This window comes from Echinops telfairi, unplaced genomic scaffold (genome assembly GCF_000313985.2).
Source record: "Echinops telfairi isolate 266 unplaced genomic scaffold, ASM31398v2 ScPeMD7_2573;HRSCAF=3158, whole genome shotgun sequence".
NCBI lineage: Eukaryota > Metazoa > Chordata > Mammalia > Afrosoricida > Tenrecidae > Echinops > Echinops telfairi.
In genome coordinates, this window is record NW_022106471.1 from 8,894,697 (window position 1) to 8,909,479 (window position 14,783).

At 37.0% G+C, this 14,783-nt stretch overlaps 1 protein-coding gene across 5 annotated transcripts in view; it reads left to right on the forward strand.

The window, feature by feature from the left end:
- The window catches only part of LOC101642381 (WD repeat containing planar cell polarity effector), a 340,297-nt gene that overhangs the window by 301,766 nt on the left and 23,748 nt on the right, over positions 1-14,783 (forward strand). For 3 of the 5 annotated variants that reach the window (XM_045294103.1, XM_045294101.1, XM_045294104.1), the window contains one exon: positions 12,855-12,934. The exons of the other annotated variants lie outside the window; for them this stretch is intronic. In XM_045294103.1, coding sequence (XP_045150038.1) covers positions 12,855-12,934 — 80 coding nt within the window. The remainder of the gene's footprint in view (positions 1-12,854; positions 12,935-14,783) is intronic. 5 annotated transcript variants of the gene reach the window in all.

Below are 14,783 nucleotides of genomic sequence, written 5' to 3' on the forward strand. Positions count from 1 at the left end.
AGATTGAGGAAGCAAAGCTACAGAAAGAGGTATAAACATAGTATATATGTGTAAATACATTAATTCATAAAAATAGAGGTTTTGGCCGAGGTACATATATTTATATGGAAATACATTGAGGAAGTGGACGGACTTTGGGCCTCTGCTCAAGCTCTCCCTCAACATGAGAACACTTAGTTCTAACAACCTGGCATTCAGTGATGCTCACCCTCCCAGCATGATCGCTGAAGACAAAATGGGTGCACAAGCAAATGTGAAGAAAGCAGAGGGTGCCTGCCTATTAAAAGATACAGCGTCTGGGGTCTTAAAGGCTTCAAGTTAAACAAGTGGCCATCTAACAGAGAAGCCACAAGCCCACATGGAAGAAGCATACCGGCCTGTGCTATTATGAAATGTCAATGGAATCGGACTGATTTTAATACAATAGTATTATTGTATTATTGTAACAGCAATTAAAGATCAGGATTATCAAGTCTGGTTCCAGGTAAGATCGAATGAAAGCATTAGAGTAAGCACCATCTTAATGCTTTCATTCAAACAGCTAAAAATTCTGGACAGAATGCATAAAGTTAGCCATCTGAGGATTCTGAAAAGTAGGTAGCAGCAGGTAAACTGGAGATGAAGACCAGAATCGGAGGTAACCCTAGACTGCTGTCAGGTTTACCAAGTTTTTCCCTTTGATTTGCCACCACCACAACCAGCAGGCAGGTACAGCCACACAAGTATGTGTTTAGATAACAAAAAAAGGAGCCTCAAGGAACTGGAAATTACAAGAAGAAATCAAAGATAGAAATGATCTTAAGAAATCGATCCTGTGACATTGTTTATAAACGTCAAGGCTTACACGACGCTGAATATGTATCTGTGGATTCTAAACAATGTGTATAAGATTGAGATCTAAACTGATAAACTACATTGAGGTCATAGATTCACCACTAGGTGGCACAAACGCAAATCCAAATAACATTGTAAGACTGAAAACTGGAATCACGGCAGCATATGAATCACAGCAGCATATGAATCACAGAACTGGAATCACAGAAAGCATATGAAAACTGTACCTTAAATAGAACTAGGTCAACTCCCTACCAAAACAGTATCAACATTTGCCAGAGGATTTATACAAAACCAAAGCTCATAACTTAAATATTCAATATGTCAATGATACAATCCAAAATTACTTGTCATATGAAGAACCAAAAAATTTGATATCAGATAGTTAGGATAGAAAAGTGTCCCCAAAACTCTTGAAATGAAAAAAATCAAAAGTCTTAAAAAAGAAATAGAAAATCTAAAGAAGAAACAAATAGAAGTATTAGTATTCAAAGATGTAATAAGAGAAATTTAAACCTCATTGGGTACATTCAATAGTACTATAGAGAGAGCCAGTGAACTTGAAGACAGAGTAATAGAAAGTATCCAATCTGAACAGCAAAGAGGAAAACACATTTTAAAAGTATACAGGGCTATGAAAGAATGTGATATTTAAGATGCCATCACAGTCCATGATGAAATCTAACAATATATTCACCTTCATGGTGACAGCTGGTATGAGTAGTGAGTAAACTGAAAGGGTTACTGGCCTGTTTCCAATATATGAAGGCCTTCAGACAAAAGTGTGTTTGCTTTTTGCTGGGTCTGGATCCTAAATGTGGTTCATCACCTGGCCTCTGCTTCTTTGGACTTGATCCAGCAGCTTGCCTTATATCCTGCCAATTCTAGGAATTGTCAGCAGCCTACATCTTCCCTGCTGACCTTGGACTCATTCACCTCTGCAGCCAGAAGACCACTGTCTGGCCTTCCAGTCTCAAGATTCATCAGGTCCTGCATAAATCGAATGGTGCCTCCACCCTAACATCTAACCCACAGACTTGAAATTTGCCAGCCTATACAACTGCATGAACCATTTCCTTGAGATAAACCTCTATGTGCATATACATAAATAAATTCGACTGGTTTTACTTCTCTAGAGAACCTAGTCTAAGGCAGAGATGGCAAAATGTATAATATTATGTGGCTTTCATTGTATGTAAATGTAATAAATAAGAAGGCTACAAATAATACAAAAGACTCACAACTGTTCTAGATTATAGAAAAGGATGAAAAACTTCTGAATTCATTCTTTAAAGCAAGCATAAACCTGCTAACAAAACCAAAAGAAAAATATAGACCAATATCTCAAGGAACATAGTGGCAAAATTTCTCCACAAAATAGCCAATAGAATCCAACAACATATCAAAAAAATAATGCATCATAACCAAATGGGATTTATACCAGGCATGCAAGGATGGTTCAACAACAGAAAAATCAATGTTGTCTATCACATAAACAAAAGGACCACATTGATGAAGAAAAGTTATCTAACAAAATCCAGCATCTATATCTGGTAAAACCCAATAAACAAAATAGGAATAAAAGGGAAATTCCTCAGCATAATTAAGAGTATATATGCAAAACCAATTGTCAGTATTAGTCTCAACAGAGAATAAAAGCATTTCCTCTGCAAATGGGAACCAGACAAGGATACCCTTTATCACCAATCCTATTCAATTTTGGACTACAAATCTTAGCCAGAGCAATAAGACAAGAAAATAAAATAAAAGGCAACCAAATAGGTAATTTTTTTCCCTATTTGGTCCTATACATAGAAAATCCCAAACTCAGCAAGAAAATTACTGAAAATAATTTAAAGATTCAATAAAATAGAAAGTCCAAGATCACCATACCAAAAAAATAAAAAAGGATATCAGGAAAGTAATGCCATTTCTATGGTGTCGTGGTGGTTACACATTGGACTGCTAACCACACATCAGCAGTTCAAAACCACCAGCAGCTTCTTAGGAGAAAGACAGCTTTCTACTCCTGTAAAGAGTTATAGCCTCAGAAACCCACAGGGGTAATTCTACCTTCTCCTATAGAGTTGCTATGAGTTGGCACCTACTTAATGGCAGTGAGTTTTGAGCCTAAAGATGAAATACTACAAAATATTACAAGAAACCAAAAGAGACCAAGAAATGAATGTTCCCTGCTCATGAATAGAGGATTTAAGATTATGAAAATGTCCCTCCTCCCCCACTATCATGATCCCAATTCTACCTTACAAATCTGGCTGGACCAGAGGATGTACACTGGTACAGATAGGAACTGGAAACACAGGGAATCCTGGACAGATGATCCCTTCAGGACCAGTGCTTAGAGTGGCGATACTGGGATGGTGGAAGGAAGGTGGGGTAGAAAGAGGGAACCGATTACAAGGATATGTATGTAACCCCCTCCCTGGGGGATGGACAACAGAAAAGTGGGTGATGGGAGACATCGGACAGTGTAAGATATGACAAAATAATAATTTATAAATTATCAAGGGTTCATGAGGGAGGAGGGGGGGAAGGAGGGGAAAAAATGAGGAGCTGATACCAGGGGATTAAGTGGAGAGGAAATGTTTTGAGAATGATGAGGGCAATGAATGTACAAATGTGCTTGACACAATTGATGTTTGTATGGATTGTGATAAGAGTTGTATGAGCCTCCAATAAAATGATTTTTTTTAAATGTCAATAGTTCCCAAAGCAATCTCCAGATATAATGCAATCCTGGTACAGAGCACCAGATGGGAAAATTAATCACCAGGTATATATGGAAAGAAAGGAGACCCCATAAAAGAAAAGCACGACTGAAGACAAAAATAAAATTGGAGGCCTCACGCTTTGAGTCAAAACCTGCAACACAGCGATGACAGTCAAAACGGTTTGGGACTGGTAGAGAACACACAGACCACTGGAACAGAGATGAGAACCCAGAAGTAAATGTGTCCACCAGTGGACAGGTGATTTTTTCACTGCTGGCCCAAACTTATTAAATAGGGAAGAGATAGTTTCTCTTATAAGTGGTGCTGGCAAATGACTTATACCGGGGGTAAAATAATGAAGCAGAACCTCTATCTCACACTACACATAAAAACAAACCCGAGCTTGATCAATGCCCAAATGTAAAACCTAAAACTATAAACACCATCAAATAAAGAATAAGGACAAAGTCAGGGGACCTAATACATGGCATACATCTTAGCGATACTCAAAACGCTTGTGGAGCAATTGAAATAAAATATCATGAAAATTTCTGAAAAACTTTATAAATAATCCTCAAAAACTATCAAACATAAGTGAAACATATATAACAGAAAATAAAATAGATCATATGCATAAGTGCCTAATTTTAGGAGATCTCAGGCAAAGAGATTTTACTGAAAGAATAAAAAGAACAGAGTGTAAAAAAAAATTTTTAGGCAATGACATTACACAAAAATTTATAGAAAACAGCACCTCAACAAGAAAAAGGCATATAATCCTATTAAAAAATGGGTGGAGGAGACATTGGACAGTGTAAAATATGACAAAATAATTTATAAATTATAGGGGTTCAAGAGGGGGGGAGGGAGGGATGGCAAAAAAATGAGGAACTGATGCCAAGAGCTTAAGTGGAGAGCAAATATTTTGAAAATGATGAGGGCAACGAATGTATAAATGTGCTTTACACAATTGATGTATGTATGGATTGTGATAAGAGTTGTAGGAGCCCCCAACAAAATGATTTTAAAAATAAATAAAAATGGGTGGAGGACATGAATAGACCCTTCAACAAAAAGTACATTCAGGTAGCCAACAAACACATGAACTGTTCATTATCATTCACCATTCAAGAGATGCACATTCAAAAAAATGAGATTAGATCTCAGCCCAACATTAATAGCATTTTTTTTTTTTTAAACAGAAAACAAATACTGGTGAGAGTGGCAGTTCTAGAACCTCCTACGCAACGGGTGGTATTATGAAGTAGTGCAGCCAGTGTAGAGAGCAGTATGAAAAAGAGGGACCAGACTTCAACCTGGTGCTCCAAGATGTGAATGACATGCCGGCATGGAGTAGGAACCAGTAGAGAGGTCTGAGGGGCTGGCCCACATTCCAACTATGTGGACAGCTGCCCCTCCCCCCAGAAGAATTTACTTTAGAGGACAGCACTGAAGTTACAGCTCAGGGAGAGGGAGGACATGTCTGATCAGAGCACAGGAGAGCAAAAGAAGGGGGAGGAAGAGAAAGTGGAGCACATCCCAGTCCAACAAGCCTGGAGGACGATATTCCTGCTCAGAGCAATCAAAGCAGAGAGGGCAATATGGCCGGTCCAGCAACAAGATGTGCTATCCCTCACTGACCCATAGCCCTACAGGGAACAACACTGGAGACACAGTGTGGGAATTTCACCCAATCTGACCCCACCACACAGAGACAAAACATAAGGGCGTGTCACAGAACAGCAAAGGGAGCAGAGCAAGGAAGTCTGAGGGAGTACCAAAAATAGACTTTGTGTCAGAGCATGGCACTCCATCAGACTCAACCAGAAAACACAAGAAACAGACCCTGACCTATATACAGGTCAACAAACAGACCCTGACCTATTTACAGGTTTTTCTCTTTTTTGGCATTGGTTTTTTGGTTTTCTTTTGTTGCTTTGTTTTGCTCTGTCTTGTTTTTGTGCATATTATTATCTCTGCAGGTCCATCTAGATAAGATAGGCTGGATAAACAATCTGGAGGAGAAAAAGTGACCGATGGTTCCGGGAGATATGGGAGAGGGGGAGGTGGGGGAAAGGAAGTGGTGTTACCAAACCAGGGACAAGGGAGCAACAAGTGATCCAAAATCAGTGGTGAGGAGGGTATAAGAGGCCTGGTAGGGCCTCTTGATTAAGGGCAATGTAACCGAGAGGAATTACTGAAACCCAGATGAAGACTGAGCATGATAGTGGGACAAGAGGAAAGTAAAAGGAAATAGAGGAAAAGAACTAGGCAGCAATGGGCACTTATAGAGGTCTAAATACAGGCATGTACATATGTAAATGTATTTATATACGACAATGGGGAAATAGATCTATGTGCATATATTTACAGGTATAATATTAAGGTAGCAGATGGACATTGGGCCTCCAATCAAGTGCTCCCTCAATGCAAGAACACTTTGTTTTATTAAACTGGCATTCTTCATCATGCTTACCTTCCCAACACGATCACTGAGGACAAAGCAGGTGCATAAACACATGTGGTGAAGAAAGCTGATGGTGGCCAGCTATCAAAAGGTATAACATCTGGGGTCTTAAAGACTTGAAGATAAACAAGTGACCATCTATAGCTCAGAAGCAACAAAGCCCACATGGAAGAAGCACACCAGCCTGTGTGATCACGAGGTGCCAAAGGGATCAGGTAGCAGTCATCAAAGAACAAAAAATAATATAATTGTGAATGAGGGGAATACGGAATGGGGACCCAAAGCACACCTGTAGGCAAGTGGACATCCCCTTAAAGAAAGGTCGCAGGGAGGAGATGAGCCAGTCTGGGTGCAGTGTAACAACGATGAAACATACAACTATCCTCTAGTTAAATGCTCCCCCCCACCCTACTATCATGATCCAAATTCTACCTTACAAATCTGGCTAGACCAGAGGATGTACACTGGTGCAGACAGGAACTGGAAACACGGGAAATTCAGGACAGTTGAACCCTTCAGGACCAGTGGAGAGTGGCGATACTGGGATGGTGGAAGGAAGGTGGGGTAGAAAGAGGGAACCGATTACAAGGATCTGTATGTAACCCCCTCCCTGGGGGATGGACAACAGAAAAGTGGGTGAAGGGAGACGTCGGACAGTGTAAGATATAACAAAATAAGAAGAATTTATAAATTATCAAGGGTTCATGGGGGAGGGCAGGGAAGGAGTGGAAAAATAAGGAGCTGATACCAAGGGCTCAAGTAGAAAGCAAATGTTTTGAGAATGATGAGAGCAACAAATGTACAAATGTGCTTGACACGATGGATGGATGGATGGATGGGTTTTGATAAGAATTGTATGAGCCCCAATAAAATGATTAAAAACAAAAAGTTGTAACTAAAAATACCATTTGGTCCAGTAATTCCTACTACTAGGTATACTTGTGTATCTTACAGAAATAATAACAGTAAAGAGAGATTTATGCACACCCATATCCACTGCTGAACTATTTACAATACAGAAAAATGGAAACAATCAAAATGTCCATCAACAAAAGAATGACCAATGGTACATATAAAGGAATAAAGATGAGTCTGCAAAGCACTTCATAAATATGCATGAACCTGGTGAACATGGGGAATGAAATACTCATTAAGTTGAATCGACCTCAAAAGGGAAATTACTATATATGAGACCGCTATTATAAAAAGTCAAAGATTTTCACATAGAAATAGATATTTGATCGTTACCATGGATGGCAAGGGAAGGGAGGATTAATCACGAACCAGAGGAGTAGACACATACTTGCTTGAATGAAGATATTAAAAATGAAAGTTCAAGCAGTTAAATGGGGGGAACTATACTTAAATCTAAACATATCAATAATGATATATTAAATGTAAATGGACTTAAATCAAAGATTATAAGCATAAAAAATTTAAGAACATGACATACATATTTTACTTAAGAAAATCAACTCAAATATAATGACACCTAAGTTAAAAGTGGGTAGTAGGTTACAAGTTGACCTGCTGACAGCCATAAGGTCAGTGGTTGGAAACCACCAGTGGGTCCACTGGAGCAGATGAAGCTCTTTACTCCTTGAAAGATTTAAAATCCTGGAAACCCAAACGGGGAGTTCTTCCCTATCTTAGAAGGTCAAAATTGACTATGGCAATGAGTTTTAAGTTAAGGGAAGAGACAAGAAAAATTAAAACATTTAACTTCTATTCAAAAGAAGCCTGAAATCACTAATTAAAATGAAGTAGATTTTAGAGCAAAGAAAATTATCAGAGGGAAAAAGAGCATCAATTGTATAATGATTAAAAGATAAATTTACCAAGTAGATCCTATATGTGCATGCATGTAGGACCTGGAAAGAGTACTTCATAATACTCCATTATGGATTGAATTGTGTCCCCCACAAAATATGTTATAAATCCTAATCATTATACCTGTAGATGTAATCCCAATTGGGAAGGCACTTTTCTTTCTTATGTTAATGAGACCACATCAGGATAGGGTGTGCTTTAAATGAATCACTTTTGAGATTAAAAAGTAGATTCAAAATAGAACCACCAACTGAATTTAATTGGCTTCTAAAAAACGGTCTTCTCAAATAATTCAAATGCATATGAACAAGTGCCAAGACAGACAAAATTCTGGGTCATAAAATAAACCATAACAAATTTACAAAACAAAGCATAAAATGTATATTCTTTGACCATAGTGGATTTAAACTAGACATCAATAACCAAAAGATAGAAAAATCTTCAACATGAAAATGTAAAAAACATACAGCTCATCCATAAATCAGAGGCAGTCTCAAGGGAAATTAGAGATTAAAAATACAATGTATCAAAATGGGTAGAATGCAGCTTATCAGTGCTGAGTGATTTCCACTATACCATTAAATGCTTGTGTTACAAAAGAAAAAATAAATATATTACATCAACTATTGAAATCATAAGAAACTAAAACAATAGGAAAAGAAAATCAAAGCAAGTAGAGGAAAGGAAATGATAAAGGTAAACTCATAAGTAAATGAAATGGAAAATAGAAAAATAAGAGACATCATTGAGATCAAAAGCCTGGTTGACTGATACGGTAATAAATGCACAACACAGTTTCACTTAATTGAAAATATGAAGAATGTTGAAATGACAAATGTTTGTGTTACACATACACCCAACTGTCATCCAGTTGATTCTGACTCCCAGCAACCCTAGACAGGGTACCCAAGACTTTAAATCTTCACAGAAGCAGAAAGCCACATCTTTTTCCCTTGGAGTGACTGGTAGGTTTGAACCACCAACCTTGCAGTCCAAGGTTACTTGACAGGGTTCCTTTTGTTACATGTACATTTACGAACCCTACACACACAACTGAGGTCAATAGACTGCCTAACAACCTTCGAGAGAGAGGAATGAAACCTCAGCACAGCCAACCACGAGACCAAAGAGGCAGCCCTAACAGGCAAACATAAGCCGTGCCGTCAAGTCGGAAAGGCAGCATCTGCCCTAGAACAACTGCCAGGGACTGGGGAGACAGTAGAAAGGGGACACTAGGGAAGAAGGGGAAGAGTGCTGCGACACTGAGGGAACCACTGGGAATGTCACACAACAAATGCATATAAGTTGTTGAATGGAAAATTTGCTTTGTAAACTTTCACCTCAACTACAACTACTACAAAAACTATTTTAACCAACTTACCCGTGATGGATAACACTGATACAACTAGTCAGTGTGCCAAAAAATACATAAAAAGATAAAGACTATCCATGTCAAAAATGAAAGAGGATCTTAACTGAATTTACAAAAGTTAAAATGATAGTAAATGTGCAAACAATTCTATACATATGCATGTGGCAATATAGTTGAAATGGACTAATTCCTTGAAATTTGCACTTCCACACAATGTAACACTACCTGAATACTCAAGATTGTTAATGACATTACAATTGTAATTTAAATTTTAAATATTAAAATACATTCTGTAAAAGAAATTTCTAGGTTCAGGAGATGACTGTCTTTACGAGTGAATTCTACCAAGTATTTAGAGAAAAAATAATATATATGCTCGATTATTAGCCGACCCTTTTATCAGCTGAGGCACCTAATTTTACCACAAAAACTGCATAAAAAATAGCTGAAAAACTCAGCTTATACACGAGTATATACGGTACTCTACATAATCTTGACTAGAAAATAGGGGAAAAAAGACTTCCCGGTGCATTTTCAGAGGCCACCACTAATTAAAACAGAATATACAAGGAAACTGTAGATGAGTGTCCTCCATGAAAGCAACATTGTCAACAGAATATTAAGGAATTTAATTCAGAAATGTATAAAACAATACACCATGATTAATTGGGGGTCTATTTTAGAAATGCAAGGTTCTTTGAATATTCCAAAATCAATCAATGTAATACATATTAATAGTTTAAAACTGAAAAATTAGGTGATCAGATCAACTATTGCAAAGAAGCATTCCAAAATATTTAACATCCATTCCTGATTTTGAAAAATCTATCAAAAAACTAAGACGTGAAGGGCACTTCTACAACCTATACAGAGAATCTTTAAAATAGAGAAAAAAATAAACTATAACTATCAGATGGATCTTTACTGAGGGCAGAAAATGCTAGACAGATGCTTATGTTTCATTGACTTTGTACTTAACTATGTGGAACATAACAAATTATGGATAACATTGCAAAAAATGTTCATTCCAGAACACTTAACTGTGCCCATGTGGAACTGTGCATAGATGGAGAGGCAGTCCATTCAAAATCAGAGAAGGCGTGCGTCAGGTTTGTGTCTTCTCACCACATTTATTCCATTTGTAGGCTGAGCACATAATCTGAAGAACGGAACTTCATGAAGAATGCAGCACCATGATTGGAGAATGGCTCTTCAACAACCTGTGATACGCAAATGACACAACCTTGCTTGCTGACAGCCAGGAGGACTTGAAAGCTGATGAAGATCAAGGATTGCACCCTTCAGTATTGATTACAACTCAATCTGTAAAGACTAAAATCCTCACAACTAGACCAAAATTAAAAACCTTTGCCCTTTAAATGGCACTGTTAAGACAATGAAAAGGCAAAATATTTGCAAATCAATTATATCCAAAATATATGAAAATACTCAAAACCCAACATCAAGAAAACAAACAACCCAATTAAAATGAGCAAAAGACTGGAACATATACTTCAATAAAGTGATACCAAAAAACAAACACTCCTATTAAGTCAATTCTAACTCATAGCGACCCTATAGGACAGGGTAAAACTGCACCTGTGGGTTTCTGAGACGGTAACTCTTTTCTGTAGTAGACAATCTCATCATTCTCCTGTGGAGCAGCTAATAGTTACAAACTGCTGAGTTTGGGATTAGCAGCCCATCATGCCACCAAGATCCCTTTCAATAAGATCTATAGATGCAAAATATGCACATGAAACAATACTCAATATCATCAGCCATTAGGGATATGCAATTAAAACCATGATGAGATACCTCTGAAAGGCTGTTAGGAGTCTGTAACAAATACTAATAATACCAAGTACTTAGGAGGATGCAAAACAACTGGAACCCTTATATCACTGTTGGGAATACAGAATGGTATAGCTATTCTGGAAAGTCGTGTACTGTTGTTTTCTTACAGTGTTAAAGATATGCTTAACGTATGAGCCAGTAATCCCATGCCTAAGTATTTACCCTAGAGAAATAAAAATATATGTTTACACAAAACCTGTACATGCTTATAGTAGCTTTATTTATAGTTGCTAAAAAATGGCAGAGAAATAAATATTCTTTAGATAGATTAATGGATAAACTGGTATACATATAGCAGAATCTATGTACTAGGTTATCCATTAACCTGTTGAAGGTACAACCCATTGTTATCCAAAATAATTAGGATGAACTCAAGGGCATTATAGTAACTGACAGAAGCGAGTCACAAAGTATATACTGTGTGATTTCAATTACACCACGTTCTCAAAGTCAAAACTAAGTCTGGAGACGAGCAGTTTTTGCTAGGTGCAAAAGGGTAACAAAGGGGTAATGCTGAAGGATAGCATGGGGGTAAGATTTTATGTCGAGCTGAAACTGTGTTCTAATTGTGGGGGTAATTATGAGTCCAGTCAGATGTCTACCAATAGTCCCACCCCTGGTACAGAACCAGACAGCACTTTGTGATACCTTTGTCCTCATAAGTCAGAGCCATCCCGATGGCAACTACCAACAACACGTAGGAATTCATACACAATTCACAGAACCATAAACTAAAACAAAGTCCATTTTAATGTATCATCATTTAAATAAAAATATCCATATATCTCATGAGGGTGACATAAAATTTCATTATCTCAAAAAGTTCCTAATAATAAAAAGGTGCATAATACTAAGGAGTTAACTAAATAGAGGAATGCTTTGATTATGTTACTGATCTTTTTCTGAATTTTAAAGATTTTTCTATACTTCACTACCCTGTTTCCCCGAAAATAAGACAGTGTCTTCTATTAATTTTTGCTCCCAAAGATATGCTAGGTCTTATTTTCAGGGGATATCTTATTTTTACACGAAGAAGAATACGGTACACATTTATTGTTGAACCAAAAAAAGGGAAATTTATTACCTGTATATGGTAGTAGTTGTCATCACAAACCAGCATAACCAGACAAACGGTGAATCCAACAGTAACAAGAATTTCTTGTTACTACCATTATTTCCATGTACAACAATCTGTGGTACATTTACTCATTTATTCAATGACAGTCATGTCATCATCTTTTGGAACATCATTATAAACAACATCATATCTAAACCCTTATTTTCGGGGGGATGCCTTATATTTCAGCGAGAGGCAAACCTATAAGTAGGTCTTAGTTTCGGGGGATGTCTTACTTTCGGGGAAACAGATTATTTTTAAAGGTAGGAAAATCAAGTTTATTTAATAAACTTTTACCATTCAATTTTAGAATACCTAAAAACGCAAAGTATTATATTTTGGTTCCAATTTTGTTACGTAAAACTGTGCATGAGCTTTTGTCAAACATTGTTTTACTTTTCAAAATGTCCTATAAAATATTTAATGGTGAAAGAGTTAAAATCAGACTTTATGTTTTTATTAGGATGGTGTTTAAATGACTATGGTGTTGAAAGGTTCCAGGGAATTTTTTTTCTTAGGTTTTTAAAGTACTGAAAAGTAGTTATTCGTTATTTTCAAATCTATATTTTAACCCTGTAATTCTCCTTTTTAATAATTTTTCCCCATAAAAAAAAATAAAACCAACCCAAATCCATGCGCTAAAAGACAAGTAACTGACAGAAGGCGTGAACTTGAAAAAGACATCTGTGCTAGATCTTCGATGACTGGGACCTGTAATACAGAAGGTAAGAGTACCCAAGGTAAATGAGGCACTCAAAGTATAAGAGAAAAACCAAGTTACAGCTTGCAAGAGTTTCCAGTAAATTAGCAAAAGCAGAAACCCTGAGCATTCCTAGTTAGCATATTCTAAGAGAAGAGCACTCTTGGTTGCTGTAATGTAAAATACCAAGTTATTTGATTGCAGCAAAGACTAAATTTTAATGAACATATAATTCATTTGGATATCTTACTCAAATGTTGATTCTGATCCACGAAGTCTGGGTTACAGCACACAATTTCCAATTTCTAATAAGCTCTCATGTGATGCTTACGCTGCTCACTTGTAGTTAGGCACAGAGGATCAATATAAAATATGGCACGATTCCTGATCAATTCAGTAAGAAACACAAGGCAGCCATGTAATATACACTCTAAAAGTGATACCAGAAAATAAATCATGACAAAGTAACAGAGCAGTCACTTGTAGCCAAGATAGTTAGCTGAGCATGTGTCCTTCAAAGATAGGTGGAATTCCAAAAATCAGAAGAAACTGCTTATGAAATCACAGAGACAAAAAGTACAAATAATACACAAACAGCTGTCTGTTAAAGAGGCACAAATAATTAACATTGGGTGTTTTCACGACGTCCCTAAAGATGTCCACTAAAGAAGAGCCTAGATTGGCCCACTCATTCTTTTGCCTTTTTATCTAAGAAGAGTACAATTCTGTTAATTCATAGAGACTTTGAAATGCAAAATTTGGAAGAAAAGGAAACAGAAGCTCATGAAAGGCTTCTAGAGTTAATAGTTTGTATAAGGTCCAGTGCTGCTTCCTAATCTAGACTAGACAGGAGCATGTACATAGGTAAAAGCAAGACATAAAACTCTCAACACATGGAACCCAGGAACAGGAATGGGACCAGAGATACCACAAGGGTAGGGGAAAGAGGGGGAGAGGTGGGGAGGGAACGGAGCACTGATCGCAATGAATGGCATATAACCACACACACCCCAGCCTGGGGGAAGAACAACAGAAATCAGAGAGGAAGGGAGGCAGCAGTCAGTCAGATTTGAAAATAACAACCTATAATCTATCAGGGGCCACGAGGGTTGGCGTGGGGGGAGGAGGGAGGGAAAAAAAGAAGAGCTGATCTAAAGGGCTCAATGAAAGTAAATGTCTAAAAAAGAATGATGGAATGTATGTACAAATATGTTGGATACAATTGATACATGGATTTTAACAAGAGTTGTAAGAGTCTCCAATAAAATTACTTTAAAAAATAGTTTGTATAAGGAATTTTAGTCCCAGAGAGTCCAAGGAAGGAGACATAATGAGAGCAGTTTCAACATCTGAGAGAAGTAGATGAGAGAAAATTAATTTTTAATAAGTATTACTATAGTATATGTAATCTCCTTGATATCTGAGAAATGTATTGAAGAACTTGAATTATTTTAAAATTACTTTTGATTCTGGAATTGTTTTATTTAGACAATAATAGTCACTTACTGGGCTGGGGAGTTATGGTTTATAAGCTTTTTAAGTCCAATGATGCTAATGTGTAAGCAATTAGTTGGAAGAAAATGATAGAAAGGTAAATTATGGGCCAGATTGTGTCTAGCTAGGCTTTGGTGTAAAGCCAAATACTACAAATGTTTTCAATAAATAGTGATCAGACTTTGAAAGTTATGAAGCAGGTGAGTGATATAACCAAGTGTATGATGTGAAAATATTAATTCGGTGACCTCATCCCAGCTGACTAACATGAGAAATGACAGGAGAAAGTAAATATCAAGTTTTTAGAGTAGTTTGTGAATAATCTTAAGTGGAAATACTGTTAGTGGGAACAGGCTAAACTTGAGAAAGATTATGATAAA